The 16,827-nt window shown below is 38.8% G+C and overlaps 2 protein-coding genes across 12 annotated transcripts in view; both read left to right on the top strand.

The window, feature by feature from the left end:
* Window positions 1-16,827, top strand: part of Rabgap1l (RAB GTPase activating protein 1-like) — a 595,699-nt gene that overhangs the window by 252,583 nt on the left and 326,289 nt on the right.
* Gpr52 (G protein-coupled receptor 52) lies at window positions 2,251-6,975 on the top strand. The gene is made up of 2 exons (NM_001289935.1): window positions 2,251-2,755; window positions 3,935-6,975. The coding sequence occupies exon 2, from the start codon at window positions 4,154-4,156 to the stop codon at window positions 5,237-5,239; it is 1,086 nt and encodes a 361-aa protein (NP_001276864.1). The 5' UTR covers window positions 2,251-2,755; window positions 3,935-4,153; the 3' UTR covers window positions 5,240-6,975.

Genomic DNA, 16,827 nt, shown 5'->3' with positions numbered 1-16,827 from the left:
TAAAATTTTTGTAACTTGAGCAGCAATAATGATTAATAGCACTTAATTTTTAAAAGCATTGTTTAGATTCACTTACTTAACTTTACGTGTGATTACATGTGCTTAAGTGTATGCAGTGTGTGCTGGGAGGGTAGCAGATAGCTCAGAGCTGGAGTCTGAGTTTATGCGGGTTCTGAGTCACCATGTGGGTGCTAGGAGCAGCAGTGGGTCCCCCGCAAGAGCCATAATCTACCGGGGCATTTCTCCAGCCCTAGTACCCGACTTCGAAAATTGTTTTCTAGGAAAACTTAACATTTTACTTTTCTTAGTATAGAATGGATAACATGTCTACATTCATGGATGTTTAGCAGATATAATTTTCTTTTGAATATTTATTGTAATGTCTAAGAACATTCTTATCTCACTTGATTTAAATGACTTTATCTGTTTAAGTACAATATTTCTCTGTAAAATAATATTTTGTAACTTTTATATTACACATATTTACTTTTCAAAACTAAACTTATTCATCTTAAGATTTACTATTCTAACTTGTCTAATAACTATTTCTGTTGAGATATGTACTATCTCTCTGTATTTCATTCATTCCAACATGAAGCTTTTAAAAATAACAGTCTTCTAGAACAAAAGCTTAACATGGGGGACAGAATAGACTTTCTGTACTTTATAAACCAGTTTTTGTAAATCCTGGAGAGATCTTTCTAACATATTTCCTATATGGCAGCCATTAGTAGAAAGAAGAGGATGCGGCTTAGTGGTACAGTGAAATGACAGTTTCAATCATTTCTAGTCTCAGTGTCTTAACTGTCGTTGGAGTCAAGGAGAGTTTCTAGTCTTCTCTTTCTCCATTTGTGGAGCACTCACTGTACTTGTTGCCTAGAGATTTACTCTTTTAACTGTATTATATGTGTTAATTTATTAAAAGGGGCAGAGGGAAAGAGAGAAAAGGGTGAGGGATGAAGGGAAGGGAGGGGTAAGAATAAGGAGGAAAAAAGGAAGGAAGGAGGGAGGGAGAGAAGGAAGGAGAGGGTGCCCTCGAGCTTCTATGAGCATGGTTGTCTAGGGTGCACATGTGGATGTTGGTGGAAAACCTGTGGGGGTCTGCTCTGTCCTCCCATAGTGTCATTGGTGGGCATCAGATGTGTGCTGGCAGAGTTGTTGGTGACGAGTACCTTTTACCTTCTAAGCCATCTCAGGCTTGAGATTTAAGAATTCTATTAAGACAAAAGTATAAAAGCTCATAGCAAATTTTTTTTTGTCATATAGGACGCTTTAATGCCCTCTATTAATTTTCCTGATTTGTTTTAATCCTACAGCAATTGTAAATTTTGTTTGGTAGGTTTTTTTTTAATGTATTGAACTATGAGAGATAGGTTTAAAATAAATGAATGATTGCATACAGTATGTAAACCTAGATCAAAATGTTTTAATATACAGAAAACACTTGAGCAAATATTTATTTTGCTTCTACTAACTTAAATATATGTAATTCAAGCACTGTGGGATGGATTTCTTTAGCTCTAACATGTTTAGTGTAATAAGATATACACAGACTAAGTGTTTCTGTTTATTCTGATGCTCCCTGTCCTTCTGAGATCATATTTGACCCAGGTATTTCTTCAGACAGATCTCCCTGTCATTGTCTAGTCCTGATTTTCTGTTGTTTAGGTCAGTGTGCTAAGCTCGGCACACTCGTGTGGGTGTGGCAGGTACTGAAGAGACAAGTAGCTGACTTTTAATTTCTAATAAAAATATGACTGTTTTATAGTGAAAAACAGTAGTTATATCAATTTAGTTCATGGGAGACTTGAATAAATGATTTTCAATAATTCATGTATTTTTTACCAAAGAGTTATTACATTACTGCTGACTTTTTAGTGTCATAGTACCTTGTGGTAGTTTAAAGGTATACACCAGTTTTGTTTCCTTAGTACTATTCATAAGAAATAATTTATGCAAATTTAAGGAGAATGCCTCCAGAAGTCCTGAAATACCATTTACATATCATGAGGATCGGTCAGTTTCATTGTCTTCTTTTGTCAATCTTGATCGGAGATCGCAGAGTAAGTCTATAAGCCTGCATGTGCCTGGCAACTGTTACCTAGTGACAGTTTCAGCTGCAGTAGCCATTGGCTGTGCTGTTGATTGGGGCAGGAGGACCGAGTCACCTTTCTGATGGTGAGTTCTTCTCCATCAGCTCAGGATGATGGTGAGGAGGAGCAGACACTGGCTCAGGTGGAGGCAGCAAGACTGAGAAAGTGTCAAGAATCTCCCGGCAGCATCTCGATAGCTGCACCACAGTGAATCGGACTTCTGAGTCAAGCAGCTCAGCCCCGCAGCTGATCAGCGTGAATGTACATGAGAAGCATCACCTTATTCCTGTAACGAGAGAACTGTTTTCTGATAAGTGAAACTCAGCTTGTCCAAGGAAGAATATCCCGTGGCTGACATAAAAGAACTTGCCTGAATGATGTGTCGCTGCACGAGAAAATAACTTTGAGAAGAATGCTTTCTATTAAGCTGCTACATTGTTCCTGAAGGAAATGTTTTCATTTCTAGTGCATGCTATTTCTTCAAAAGCTGTGACAACAAAGAGTGACAAGAGACTCCCTGAATTGCTTGTACTTGGGGAAAAGACTTTGGCAAATGTTAACACGGTGCCAGAATGACCTTGGAAGCCTCTCGGATGGATTCTGCTCTGCCACAATCGCAGTATGTCACAGTCCAGGATTTAAATCCATCTTGATGTTTTGAGGTATTTTAAAACAAGACTCTTTCCCAAACTACCTGATGGCCCTGCTTTAATTGTGCTTTTGCTTAAAATAGAGTATAGGAACAGACCAGGCATTTTCTTAACAGATGACTGCTAATAAGTGCAAATATAATAAACGAGGTAATTTTTTACTTTCAAATGTTGTAGTAATGATTGAATGTGTTAGTCATCTAATGGAAATAAGAAGGCTCTAACAAACTGGGGTATGAAGCCCACCAGAAAGACTTGAGTAACAGATAACAGCAGCATCTCCAGTGAAATGTACTCAGTGTGCAGGGAGGTTTCCATTATGGTATAAATGTCATCTATATTTATGAGATTTGGGCATTGTTGCAAATGTTAGGAATTACTTCAATCTATATACTTTATTATGCTTTTTATAAGGAAATATCATATCAAATAATAAAAGATATTTCCAGTTGTAGATGCTGAAGTTAATACCAAAGATTCTATTTTGAAATAGAATAGATATAAATTACAGCTGGTGTTAGCAGCACCAGCAACTGGGGTGGTATATGCTGCGTGCATATAAATGTTTAAAGAACAAATACAGAATTAGGACTAAAGAAGTTTTCCCTATTTTTTAGTTTTAGGTGTTGTTACACTAATTCATTGTGTAATATAGTTCCCACCAGAAATTACCTTTTATTCTCATAAGCGTTATATGGAAATCTGGAGCCTGACTTTTACTGCCAGTGTACCTCATTGTGTCCATACAAATGAATCTTTTGGAATTAGACTTGACAGAATTGTTGTTCTTAGCTTTTAAAAAATGAAAGAGAAATGGCTCCTAAAGTTTTCCCATCAGCATCAGATGTGAACCTCTGAGGCCAAGGACACTCTGTCATATGAACTTTTTCTTGGCCTTCTATCTAAAACTAGGATCTTAATTATTTTATTTATAAAATATGAGTGAATTTTCATCGCCCCCTCATCACAATTGAAGCAGGAGACCTCAGACAATTTAAGAGTTTCTTTCATTCTAATTGATTTCTAAGAAACTCTTAAGAGAAACATTTCTTCCCCTGATTTTTTTTTACAAATGTAATTTTTTACAGTACTTGCTAGTAAATCTATTTTCTGTAGAAGTGCCTGTATCTGCAAAAGTTTTTTTGTAAGCATGGGAGGGAGCTAACCAGAGACCTCTTTTCACCTTTCTAGCTCACCCTCCTCCCCTATCCCCCAAAGCTGAGGTGTGTCACTGGTGAACCAAGGCTGATGAAGAGACCTGAGCACACTGTGGGATGCTCAGCCCTCATAGAGGCACTGGCACTTTCTACTGAAGCAGGTTCTGAGACACTGATTTGCAGAGTTTAACAGATGCTGGCCCGGGCACCTGCTTGTTGGAGCCAAAGCTACACATTCCCTTAATTTCAAGCCATGAATGAATCCAGGTGGACTGAATGGAGGATCCTGAACGTGAGCAGTAGCATTGTGAATGTGTCCGAGCATCACTCCTGCCCTCTTGGATTTGGTCACTACAGTGTGGAGGATGTCTGCATCTTTGAGACAGTTGTCATTGTCTTGCTGACATTTCTGATCATCTCTGGGAATTTAACCGTCATCTTTGTCTTTCACTGTGCTCCGCTGTTACACCATTATACTACCAGCTACTTCATACAGACGATGGCATATGCTGACCTCCTCGTTGGAGTTACCTGCTTGGTTCCTACTCTGTCCCTTCTTCATTACTCTACAGGTGTCCACGAGTCATTGACCTGCCAGGTGTTTGGATATATTATTTCAGTTCTAAAAAGTGTTTCTATGGCATGTCTTGCTTGCATCAGTGTGGATCGATATCTTGCAATAACCAAGCCTCTTTCCTACAATCAACTGGTCACTCCTTGTCGCCTGAGAATTTGCATTATTATGATTTGGATTTACTCCTGCCTAATTTTCTTGCCTTCCTTTTTTGGCTGGGGCAAACCTGGTTACCATGGTGACATTTTTGAATGGTGTGCCACATCTTGGCTTACCAGTGCCTATTTTACTTGTTTTATTGTTTGTTTACTTTATGCTCCTGCTGCCTTGGTTGTCTGCTTCACTTACTTTCACATTTTCAAAATCTGCCGGCAGCACACCAAAGAGATAAATGACCGGAGGGCCCGATTCCCTAGCCACGAGGTAGATGCCTCTAGGGAAGCAGGACACAGCCCTGATCGTCGCTACGCCATGGTTTTATTTAGAATAACTAGCGTGTTTTACATGCTATGGCTTCCGTATATTATTTACTTTCTTCTAGAAAGTTCTCGTGTCTTGGACAATCCAACACTGTCCTTCTTAACCACCTGGCTTGCTATAAGCAATAGTTTCTGCAACTGTGTAATATACAGCCTCTCCAACAGTGTTTTCCGTCTCGGCCTCCGAAGGCTTTCTCAGACAATGTGTACATCTTGTGTGTGTGGGAAGGATCAGGAAGCACGAGATCCCAAACCTAGGAGACGGGCAAATTCCTGCTCCATTTGAAGAGAACTACATAGTGAATCAAATGTAATGTGTCAGTGGTTTTGGATTGTATTCTTGATTCATTTGGAAATTTGCCCTAGGGAAATATTTATGTGAATATTTGACCATGAAGTGAAGAATGAGATTAACGATCTTTTTTATTTCCTTTTGTACAAGGCACATAAAAGGGAAAGGGTGTGTGAAGAATAACTCATAAGAGAATGACAGCTTGTCAGTTCATGTTCAGTGGTTGACCCTCATCACTGAGCTAGAAGAGGCACTTCACATCTACAAAATAGGAGCAAACCCCTTGGTATCTCTCCTTCGGTGTCCTCTCTGCCTGTGTGTCTGTCTTTTATTTAGTCTTATTCTGTGTTCTAACTTCTTACACTTGTGGGAGTTACTATTTGCTAAGCTTCCCTTTTTGAGAAGTGCTAGGACATACGTGTGGGCCAAGTGTCGCCTTACCGTCAGAGTGTTGAGACATGCCAGTCTCCATAAGTTGTGTTGCCTTTAGAGAGGATGCACAGTGTTGCATTTTGTTATTTGTCATACAACCCCTGTGCCCACGGTCTTGTCATCTTCTCCATAGCACAGGTTTCTACTACAGGCAGAAAGGAGCAGAATCTTTTTCTTCTGTACAGAGAGCCATTTGGTTTCCTCTCCTTTTCCTCAGCTTCTGCTATTGCTTTTTCAGTTTTTCTCCTGTCCTGTGGGACACATTCTAGAAGTGTCTTAGCAGATGAAAGAATCCTCTGTATAAGGCAGTCAAGATGGTACAAAAGTTGTTTCTCAGACAAGGCAGTCCAGCAGCTAGGAGATTGTATTCAGTGGAGTTTGAAAACATTTCTACCAGCTTGCTTTGAAGTTAGTTCGTGTGCCTAAAGTAAAGTCCTCTTGGCTATAGTGAAGATTTTTTTTTAATTTTCCCTATAAAGCCCACAATAATCTAATGTAGGTGTAGATTACTCACCAGTAATGATGTAGTGTTCTGTGTTCTACCCAGAATGCCCTTTAGAAAAGCCTGACACTGCAGTGATGTCCTAGGTCTGCGGCAAGTCACTGTCACATCCACTACTCATTTGTGTTGTATGTATTTGCATAGTCTATATTTTTACAAAAATATGTTATATTACATGATCTGTGCCTAATGTTTTCTTAGCACAATTCGTATATCAATGTTGTTTAGGGTGTCAAGATTGGAAAACATATATATGGACTAACTTTAAAATGAAAATACTTTGGTGTCATTGTTATTCAGATATTTATATTAGATGAAGCTGCATTCCTAGTGTTCTGGGAATGTAGTATACTTATAAAAAGCATTTAGATATGTCAGTATTTTGTTTTTTAATGGTCTGTTTTCAAATGCAGAGAAGAACTCACTTTTTAGTGTGCTACCTAAGGGTCACAATAAGTTGGGGGTTTAGGTTCAGCCATAGTAAAGCGGATGCGAGCAGAGCAGTTTATGTTCTTACCCTAAGTTCTTGATGGGAAGAGGTTGAAAATTTCTACCACATTGCCGAGGATCTTTCTTCCTCGCACTTGAGACTTTCGTGTTCTATGAAAAGTATTTAATGAAGCGTGCCTAAGACTCTGATACCGAAGCCAACCATGTCTGCACACTGGTGTTTGACTTCAGAAGTCTGGTAAAGAAATGTTGTCACTTTATTACGGTTGTTCTGAACCCCTGTATATTTTTTAAATATGTAAGAAAGGTTTAAAATAAAGAATAAAATAGTATTCCATATATCAAACCATATTTTGTATCAGTTTACTGAAACACCAGGCATTGATTCCTGGGGAATCAGAATCAGGTTGTTCTGCACTTCATAGATGAGGGTTCTGTAGAGTCTTGTTTCCTGTTTGCCAGGGATATCGTAGATGAATTAAGGTGTACAATTTTAAACAGTATTTCTATTTCTTCAAATATAATAAATAAATTCTTCAACATTATTCATATTATAAGGAACCCACTTTTGTTTTGTTTAATTTAACCTAATTTAGAGGGGCTGAGAAGGTGGCTCGGTGATTGCGAGCACTTAGCACTCTTTCAGAGACTTGAGTTCCATTCTCAGCACCCCATGGGGAAGCCACATCTGTGACTGCAGCTCTGGAAGAGCTGATATCCTCTTCAGGCCTCTGCAGGCACCCACACTCTGTGGTACTCAACTCCATACAGACGTACATGAAACAATAAATGTTCACGGGAGTCTAAAACCTGCACAGGGACTCTGGAGCTAAGCCCTCTCCTGGATTTTCCTCAATTTTAAACGGTTTTCTGCCAGGTTTAACAGTAAGTTTTATGTGTATTATAACATTTAATCCTCTCGATAGCCCTTGCTAACATTACAGTTATTATTTCCAGTCTAGAGCTGAGGAAAAGTGATTCACTCAGGGTCACTCAACCAATTACAGAGTATTCTGCACACTTCTCTGGTGGCTTTGCCTGTGTCTGATGCCAGTGTTCCCCACAGTTGTCTATACCTGGCCTTAGCTGAGCAGCGGTCTGTCCTGCAGTTGGGACGACCCACCTGTGCGTCTCATCTGTTCTTCCTTCTTCAGAATTTTTCTGGGCATCATTTATGTTTTCAGTGCTATCTTTGCCTCAGATTTTCCCCCATGGAGTATCATTTTCTTTGATCTTGTACACTTCTTTTATTAAAACCTCAGCCTGTTAAGCCCAACCATACCAGCATATTTTGTAATCAAGTTGAAACTCTGGTATTTCCATGATTTTTTTTACCATCTATTGTAGATTTTCCTTAAATAGCTTTTCCAAAGCTCTTTGAACTTTCTTTCCTTCTTCCTTCCTTCCTTCCTTCCTTCCTTCCTTCCTTCCTTCCTCCCTCCCTCTCTCCCTCCCTCCCTCCCTCTCTCTCTCTCTCTCTCTCTTTCTTAAGAGAGAAACCCTTTGAAGGGGAAGATCTTAATAAAGAAGGTCTTGGTCCACTGGCTCCTAAAGTCTTTTTGCTGCTTCTCTGTGATGTCTCCCCAGTCTTCCTTATATGGATGGTGTTGTAGATGGATTGGTTGAAAGCACGCCACACGCTATTGTCCTGTGTTTTAACCAGTTGTGGCTCTCTCTATTGTCCATCTGCAGCAAAAAGAAACTTTCTGATGGAGTGTGAGAACTACATTTATATCTGGATATAAGGGTCTGAGAGGTTTGGGGTGGAATAGGAGTAGGAATATGATTAAAATATGTTGTAGAAAATTCTTAGTTACAAAAAATATTTATAAAGAAAAAACTCTTTATCATACTATGAAAGACACCAAGTGAAGAATATTCTGGCCTCTGGGCAATTTACTTCCTTTTGCTATATTTTAATATGTGTTTACTTAGTAAGATGATAATTGGAGACTGTTCTCTCAATCTGTAAGAATGGGTAGCATGTTTCCTATCATGTTGTTGTATTTTTTGTGCTTTACTGGTTTGGTTGTCAGTGAGAGTCAGAAATTATGCTGTATTCTATTATCCAGTAGCTATAAAGCAATGAAGGGGTTTAGACCCCACTAATGTATCCCCATTAGTATGCAGCCCTATGGTCTTGGATATATACAGAATGTTTCAAGACCTCAGTTTTCTCATTGACAAAATCAGATACTGGTCCCTTCAGTTGCAAAATGTGAGGACTAAATGGATCCTATAGACTGTTCTCAGGATGGCTTCCTCATATAGAGTATTCAGAATGTTTAAGTTGTTGTTTGAGTCACTTCTGCTACCATAGTTAGTAACACAAAACTCTAAACTAAAACAATTCTAGCTGAACGAGAGCTAATCCATTCAGAATTAGGCTTTTCTCAGATAGTGTCTTTTCCTGATCACAGGTGTTTCAAACCCAAATTTTGGATTGGACTTTGATGTTTTTAATTACTTAAAGGTCCACAACATCTGAAGACACATTTCCCAGGAATAGTTATTTGTGATTAAAGATATTTCACAAGCTGTTGTTAAGGCAGTCAGGTATGAGTCAGAGATTGCCTTTTTATTTCCATGTATTAAATAATGTTTAAAACATTCTTTTTTCAGCAAGGTTACAGTATTAAGTAGGGTTTGTCTTATTTTTCTTTGCAATATTAATTCTGTCATTTATTAAAATGGAGTATGAGCTATTTTGTCACATATTTTCAGTTATTAGTAAGCTGATTTATTCTTTATATACCTATATGTTTTAAAATAAATCAGACTGTTAGCTTAAAGGATTTTTCTCAGATCCTGCCCATTCTCTGATCATTGGGTCTGAGAAAGATGCATCTATGTAATAAGCAGGTAAAAAGAACAAGCTGTGGGGAATTGACAGTGTGACCTTCTGAGCCAGTATCACCTACATTCAAGTAACACTGTGCACCGTGCTTACACTGCTGGACCAATGAATGACTTTTAGCTCTATTCTTTTTCCTGTGATTGCTTTTCTTCTCTGTATAAAGCTATTTCAGAGCTAGGGATGTATGTAGTTCAATTGGTAGAATGCTTGCCTAGCATGCACAGAGCCCTGAATCAAATCCATAGGAGAGCATTAACCAGAGTGGTTGTATAAATACTTATAAACTTTAGTTCCAGGGGATCCATTGTCATCTTCTGGGCTCCATGGGCATTTCATGCATGTAATGCACTGAAATACATGCCTGCAGAACAGCTATACACATTACATAAAAAATTTTCAAAAAGCAATGACTTTATTTTATGATTAAGAAAAATATATAACTAATGAGGAAACAAAATAACTGTAATGGAAAATATATTCATCTTCAATATTTTCCAAAATGAATATTTTAATTCAGTGCTGATTTTGCTTCATAATTTTAAATATGAACAACCTTATTTTAAATAGTAAAAATGGTTATAAATATTAAGGTATTAGTGTGCTTGTTCTTTGCTAATCTTCTGTTGTTTTTTTTGTACAATGAGGAATTCCTTTATGAGCTATGAAAGAAAATTTTAGTTTCACTAAGATGAATACTGAGTTTTAAAAATATTTTGAGAGGTCAGCCAGATGTCTCAGTGGGTAAATGTGTTGCCACCAAGCCTAATGACCTTGGACCAGCATAGCAGGGGGAGAGAATGGCCTCCTAATCGCTGCTCTCTGAACACACGCATGTATGCACGCACACACTTGTAGTTACAATTGTTTTGATATTTTGAAACTTTTTGTAAATATTACAAGTAATTAATGTCTTAATATCTTCCTATGAAAATATTTTAAATAACTTTAAGATCTCTGAAATATTTCTGGTAGTTTTTTCCCTCCCTCCTTCTCCGATTCACTCCCTCCTTCTTCCCTCCCTCCTCCCCTCCCTCCCTCCTTCCCTCCTTCTTCCCTCCCTCTTCCCTCCTTCCCTCCTCTCCTCTCCTTCTCTCCTTCCCTCCTTCTCTCCTTCCCCTCTTTCTTCCTTCCCTTCTTCCTTAAAAAACTTGCAATACTAGATGTTACTGCTATATTTTTGCTTTAACCTAAGCAGTTTGGAGTTATCACTGAATCTAAAATGATAATCAGTCTCTTGTTTTTTTTTAGTGACACCTCTCTGCATTTTTCATATCTTTAATAACAAACACAACTCTGCACCAGGGAAGTAGCATCTATGGCTTCATTAGCTATGCTTGCTAGGTAATAGATTCTACTCTTCATTCCCCATTTCCACAAAACTCTGTTCATATTTTAATAACAATGAATTTTTATATCTCATTCCTATCAGTCAAAGTAAGGAAAGTCACTTACACTTCATCCCAGACTGATCTGAAACTCACTGTGTGCTTCGGCTGGCCTTGGACTCTTGGTGACCCTGCATCTATCCATTGTGAGTATGTGGAGTCAGACATAAGCCACCATTCCTGAATTTTAGGAGTTAGAAAAATAGGTGTATACTAGGGAGTGTGTTATTCTGGGAAACCTCTTCCATTTTTCTGAATCATAGAATGTATTTGAATAAAGAATCCATGCTTCCAAAAATAAGAGACGCATATCAACATTTTCGGTTATGAGCATTATTGACTAGAGAAAGCACAATTGGTCAGATAAATAATTGTATTATTTAGATTATCTCATAGGGGAATAGATTTTAAAAGACCTGTTGAAGAAATGATGGCTGGAAGGAGTAAAGCTACCTTTCTCTACACGTCAGATCTGCATATATCGAGGGCAAGCAAGGCGTGTGGCAGGACACTGATGGAGAGTAGTGTGTTGCCCCGTGCAGGCTTTCCCGGCAGGCTGGACTGCATCATCACTCTGCAATTACCCATTATTTTTGGGCCTTCATTTCATAAGGACAATAAAGATACTTCTTACAAAGCTGATAAATTGGAATTTCTAGGCTTAATGGGGAAGGTACACCCATAAAAGTTCAACAAGATGGTCACATAAACAAGACCAGTATTTGACAGCACTAGTTTGCATATCAGCATGAATATGGAAAATTTTGCAAGGCATCTGGATTTATTGATCGCTCTTTTTTGATTCCAGGAGAGGATGCTCACTGTAAATGAAACATGGTACTTTTCTGTTTTTCACCTTCATATACTTTAGCTGTACACACTGTGCATGTGTAAATTTATATTAGAGTAAATATTTTGCTTATGAAACTTGCTATTTCAAATATGAAATAAAAAACGAAGCCATTATAGCCTTAAACAACTGAGTTGCTTATAAACCAGCTTCTTTTCACATGATCTGGGAAAAGAATCAGAGACAGCCCCACTACCGTTGGTAGGAGTCCCATAATACCTCAGGCTAAACAACCACAGCCTTTATGCTGAGGCCCTGCCAGACCCAGCCTCTGTGACTGGCCCTCAGTCCCTTGACTCTGTGAGCGGTGTCCTGGTGTCCTCCAGCCCTCAGGCTCCTACAATCCTTCCTCTCTTCTCCAGAAATTCCCCAAATTCTGCCTAATGCTAAGCTGTGGGTTTCTGCATGTGCTCCCATCAGCTGCCTGAGGAAGCCTCTTTGGTGACAGTGGGCTAGGCATGAGCATAGCAGGTTATCACTAGGAATTATTTCATTGACTCTGTGTGTGTGTGTGTGTGTGTGTGTGTGTGTGTGTGTGTGTGTGTGTGTGTGTGTGTTGGGGTCTTGGCAGATTGAAAGTTAGAACATTAGTTTACTCTACTTGTGAATAAGATTTTGTAGAACCATCAGTTAGATGAATTCTGATGTTATTGATTAATGTGTGGAAATATAAAGCAATTTCAAATGAGTAATTAATTTTTACTCCAAATTATGCAGTTTAAAAATCTTGGAAACAGTGCTATTAGACACTTTTTGTCTCTCTGTCTCTCTCTGTCTCTCTCTCTCTGTCTCTCTGTCTCTCTCTCTCTAATTCGTTAGTAATATAGTTCTAAGCTAACCCATTGGAGATTTTTTAATTTTCTTTGTTTAGTAAATGCATGACAAAATGAATGAATGATGTGGACAATTATTTTGAGTGTACTTGGAGCATTATAAAGTGAGCAAACATTTCTATATTTTTATACATTATGTATTTTTCAAGTCACTCAGGTAGTAGATTTATTATTTGAATTGTGTTAATCTAGTTAATATGTTAATGCCTGCGCTGGCTTTTTTTTTTAATATCAACTTGACACACCTTTTAGAAGAGGGCACCTCAATTGAGAAAACGTTCCCACCACACTGTGCTGTGGGGAAGCCTTAAGCATGTTTACTGGATTGATGACTGATGGAGGACCCAGGTCCTTGTGGGTGGTGCCACCCCTGGGCTGGTGGTCCTGGAAACTATGAGAAAGCAGGCTGAGCAAGCCATGAGGAGCAATAAGAAGCATCCTCCTTGGCCTCGGCATCAATTTCTTCCCTGACTTCCCTAGATGATGGACTACAACTGGAGATTGAAATAAACCCTTCCCACGTTGCATTTTATCACACCAATAGAAAAGTAACTAAGACAATGCCTTTGTCATGTGTTTGAAATTTTTATTAATTATTTTACTTATTCATATCCCAAATATTGCCCCCTCCAATACCCCCTCCCAGAGTTCTTTCCCCCATCCCCCTCCTTCACCTCTGAGAGGGCTCCTCACCCTCACCCTCTCAATCACACCCGCCTTCCCTGGGGCATCATGTCTACAGGATTAGGCCCCTCCTTCTCCATGGAGGCCAGACAAGGCAGATGTGTTTTTTTTAAAAGTAAAAGATTGGAAAGCTGGTCATGGTGATGGATGCATGTAGTCCTAGCCGCTACAGCAGACTGGTGGGAGGAAGGCTAAGAAAAGAGCCTCCTTACAGTCCATCATTTTGGTATCATCATGGGTAATCTAAGTCATCTCAAAGGGAAGTTTTGTTTATACAGTATTAAAATGTAAGTAAAAGATAGCAAGTGGTCATTTCTAGCTTTCTTATATTCCTTCTTTTTATTTAATCTTTTTTTTTTTACACTCCAGATTTTATTCCCCTCCAGTCCACCCTCCAACTGTTCCACATCCTCCTCCCCCTCCCTGTCTTCAGGAGGATGTCCCCACCCCCAACCCCACCCCCACCCTCTACCCCACCAGACCTCCCCACTCCCTGGGTCCTGCAGTCTCTTGAGGGTTAGGTGCATCTTCTCTGACTGAACCCAGACCCAGCAGTCCCCTGCTGTATATGTGTTGGGGGCCTCATATCAGCTGATGTGTGCTGCCTGGTTGGTGATCCAGTGTCTGAGATCTCGGGGGTCCAGGTTAATTGAGACTGCTGGGTCATTTCTGTTTTTAAAAAATAATTATTCTTTATGTGCATCAGTGTTTGCCTGCATGTATGTATGTGCACTCTGGGTGCACAGTGTTCAGAAGAGATTGTCTTAACACTCTGAAACTGGGTCTGCTGCCCTCATGTTGGTGTCAGGGACATGTATACCCTTGGTCCTGCATGACTGACAAGTGTCCTCACCCCTAAGCTAGCTCCTTAGCCACCTCCTCACTAGTTTATGTTAAACCAAGGGATTCAGAGAATTTCCCATTCCTACCTTTTGATAGTAAGCAAAGAGTAATGTTTTAAGAGAAAACCAGAGATTGTTTGTAGAGATGAATTGAGTAAAGTTATATTTTTTCCTTTCCCCTGTATTTACCCAGTAGCTTGTCTGCTTGTAAGGAGCCCAGTGGTCCTGCACTGGTTATCCCTGGGAATTGACCCTTAATTCGAATTCCCATCCTTCCACCTAACTTACCTTCCTCTCCCCTTTTCATTTTTGTTTTTGATTTTTATAGAAATGTTGCTTTAAAAGGGAAATCTGGGGTATTTTTAAATAGAATGATAGAGAATAAATTATATATTGTTTCCTCACCTGATATAATTAGTTGCGAAAATTAGCTACTGATTATGGGTTTCTTTTGTTCCACTCCTATGAATTTGGAGTTTTGAAGTGTGTGGATTTTCAGATGTAGTTATTTATATCTTAAACATTTCTTCATCTTATAGCATATTCTTCATGAAAATCTTTATAAATAAAACTTTAACCATATGTAGTATTTTATAATTTTAAAAGAGGAATCCTAAGTCAGATTGTGATTGTTTTCCATTTTGCTAATTTCTTTCCAAAAAGACTGATTTTTTTTTTAATCCTCAAACCAAAGAAGCGTGAAGCTCTGAGGTTCTGCAGAAGCTCTGCCCCCTGCAGCTTCTCAGATCCACTCAATTAAGGCTCCCGAGTTTTCAGTGCATATCTTCCCAGCTCCTACAAGAAATTTCTTTGTCATATATTCTTTTTCCAACTTAAAAAATGTATCATGCTACAAATATATTTGTTGAACTGAGATCATCTTACCACTTTGGTTCCTTTTCTGTACTCAGTGCTGCTACTTAGTGATTAAAGCTGAGCTTTCTTCTGAGGCATCACAGTTGGTGAGTGCTGTTCTTCCATGGTGTTGGCTAGTTCATTGTCTCTGGTTGCAACACTTTGAGAAAGGCTTACTTAGCATTTTTCCTTTGGCATCCTGCCTCTGTTGTTGTAGTGATGATAGCTTCTAAAGATGGGGTGGGGTCACCTAAGCAAAACCAAACAAACAGCAACACAGGAAGCTTTGAGGCCTACTCAGGAGCATGGAGATGGCAGCTGGAGAGGACTGTGGACTACAGGCCTATTCTGACGCTTAGGATTTCCCTAACGTGCAGACCTTGTAAGCAGCTCTCAAAGTGGCCCTTAGAATGCTTTGTCTAAAGTGACTGCTTTATTATTTACAGCTTTATGCAAGGTACTGTGAGCTTTGTAGAAGGCAATCTGTGTATTGTAAGTAGTTTACTTGTTGAGCCAAAGTGAATTTGCTTGGAGGTATTAATCATGCCTTGAGTCTCTTCCCTACGGTGGTGCTGCCCACTCGTGAGAGTGCTGTTTGACTTCACTTCCTTTTCTCCTGTGCTTTCCGCTCACACCGTATAGATAGAAAAGCTTTTGCAAAGAGTATTTTAGGGGACTTGAAATATGACTTAATATAGCTGGCCATCTTAATTGAATCTTTCCGTCCAGAGTTCACATTCACTGGACTTGTAAATTTGCATCTTAAAGGAGGTGGGTAATCATCGGGCTGACTGTGTCCTTTCTGACTATGATCATGTGGGAAATTTTACATTTCTGTTTTACCCACGGAACTTTAATAGAATCATTGTTTTGTCAAGTATTTGCTAAGTCTTGAGCTCTTCTCACAGCATCTGATTTAGAAGTTCCTCACTAGCTTTTCTCTGAGTAAACTTTTATTATATTCTTCTTTAAATGGCCGTAGAGCTGTATTTAATGTTTTGTATGTGATATTCTCAACAATAGATGAGTATGAATCTTGGTGTATATATTTGACTACTGTTTATTCAGCCAAGAAATTAAATCAGATACACTTAAAGTTATATTATATATATATCCTATTTTAACATACTGAGTTTATTTTCAATAAATATATTTTAAACAGCTGCTTAATTTCATCTTTGTATATGTGTGACCTTTATGTTGCTCAAAAATGCAATTTTACTTTGGAAGATGGAGGCAGAAGAGCCATAAGTTTGAGACCAGCCTAGATGACAGAGTGGGACTCTGCTTCTAATAAGCAAAAGCAAACCAGAAAATGAAAATATTTAAGAGTTCAGTCTTACATTAACATGTAGTCTGGCTCATGATATTCCAAGAGGTCCATTTAGCCAAGTCCTGTTGTAAGTGTTGGAAAGTGGTGGGAATTTTGAGGAATTAGGTCTAGTAGGAGGTCTTAGGTGTATGGGAACATTCTTCTTGAAAGGAATTGCAGGACCCCGTCCCCTTTCCCTTGCTTCCTGAACATTATGAGGGGAGCAGCTTCCTTTAACCCCATACGCTGTCTGTGAAGTCTTGACTTGTCTCAGCCTCATGCAGTAAGGTTGATAGATAATATACCAAACTCCAGCCCTCCTCCCTCCTTCTCCTATCTGCTGTCGTCATGTAACACTGACTAACACGGCTTATTTAGTTTCTTTTGAACTTCACCTCAACTGTCTCAACCTTTATCAAACTACTTTGCTTTTTTAGTATGCTGATATTTTTATTTGAAAGTGTGATAAATATATCTTTAATGTATGAACCTAGATTATTTGAAAATTTAATTGCAAACCCTATCAGGAATTCCCTAGACTTTTCTCATGCTTAAAGATGTGTTGGATCCTTCATAATAT

The sequence above is a fragment of the Rattus norvegicus genome, chromosome 13, assembly GCF_036323735.1.
Source record: "Rattus norvegicus strain BN/NHsdMcwi chromosome 13, GRCr8, whole genome shotgun sequence".
Taxonomy (NCBI): domain Eukaryota; kingdom Metazoa; phylum Chordata; class Mammalia; order Rodentia; family Muridae; genus Rattus; species Rattus norvegicus.
Note: the sequence above shows the minus strand (reverse complement) of the source record. Positions and strands in the feature narration are given on the sequence as shown.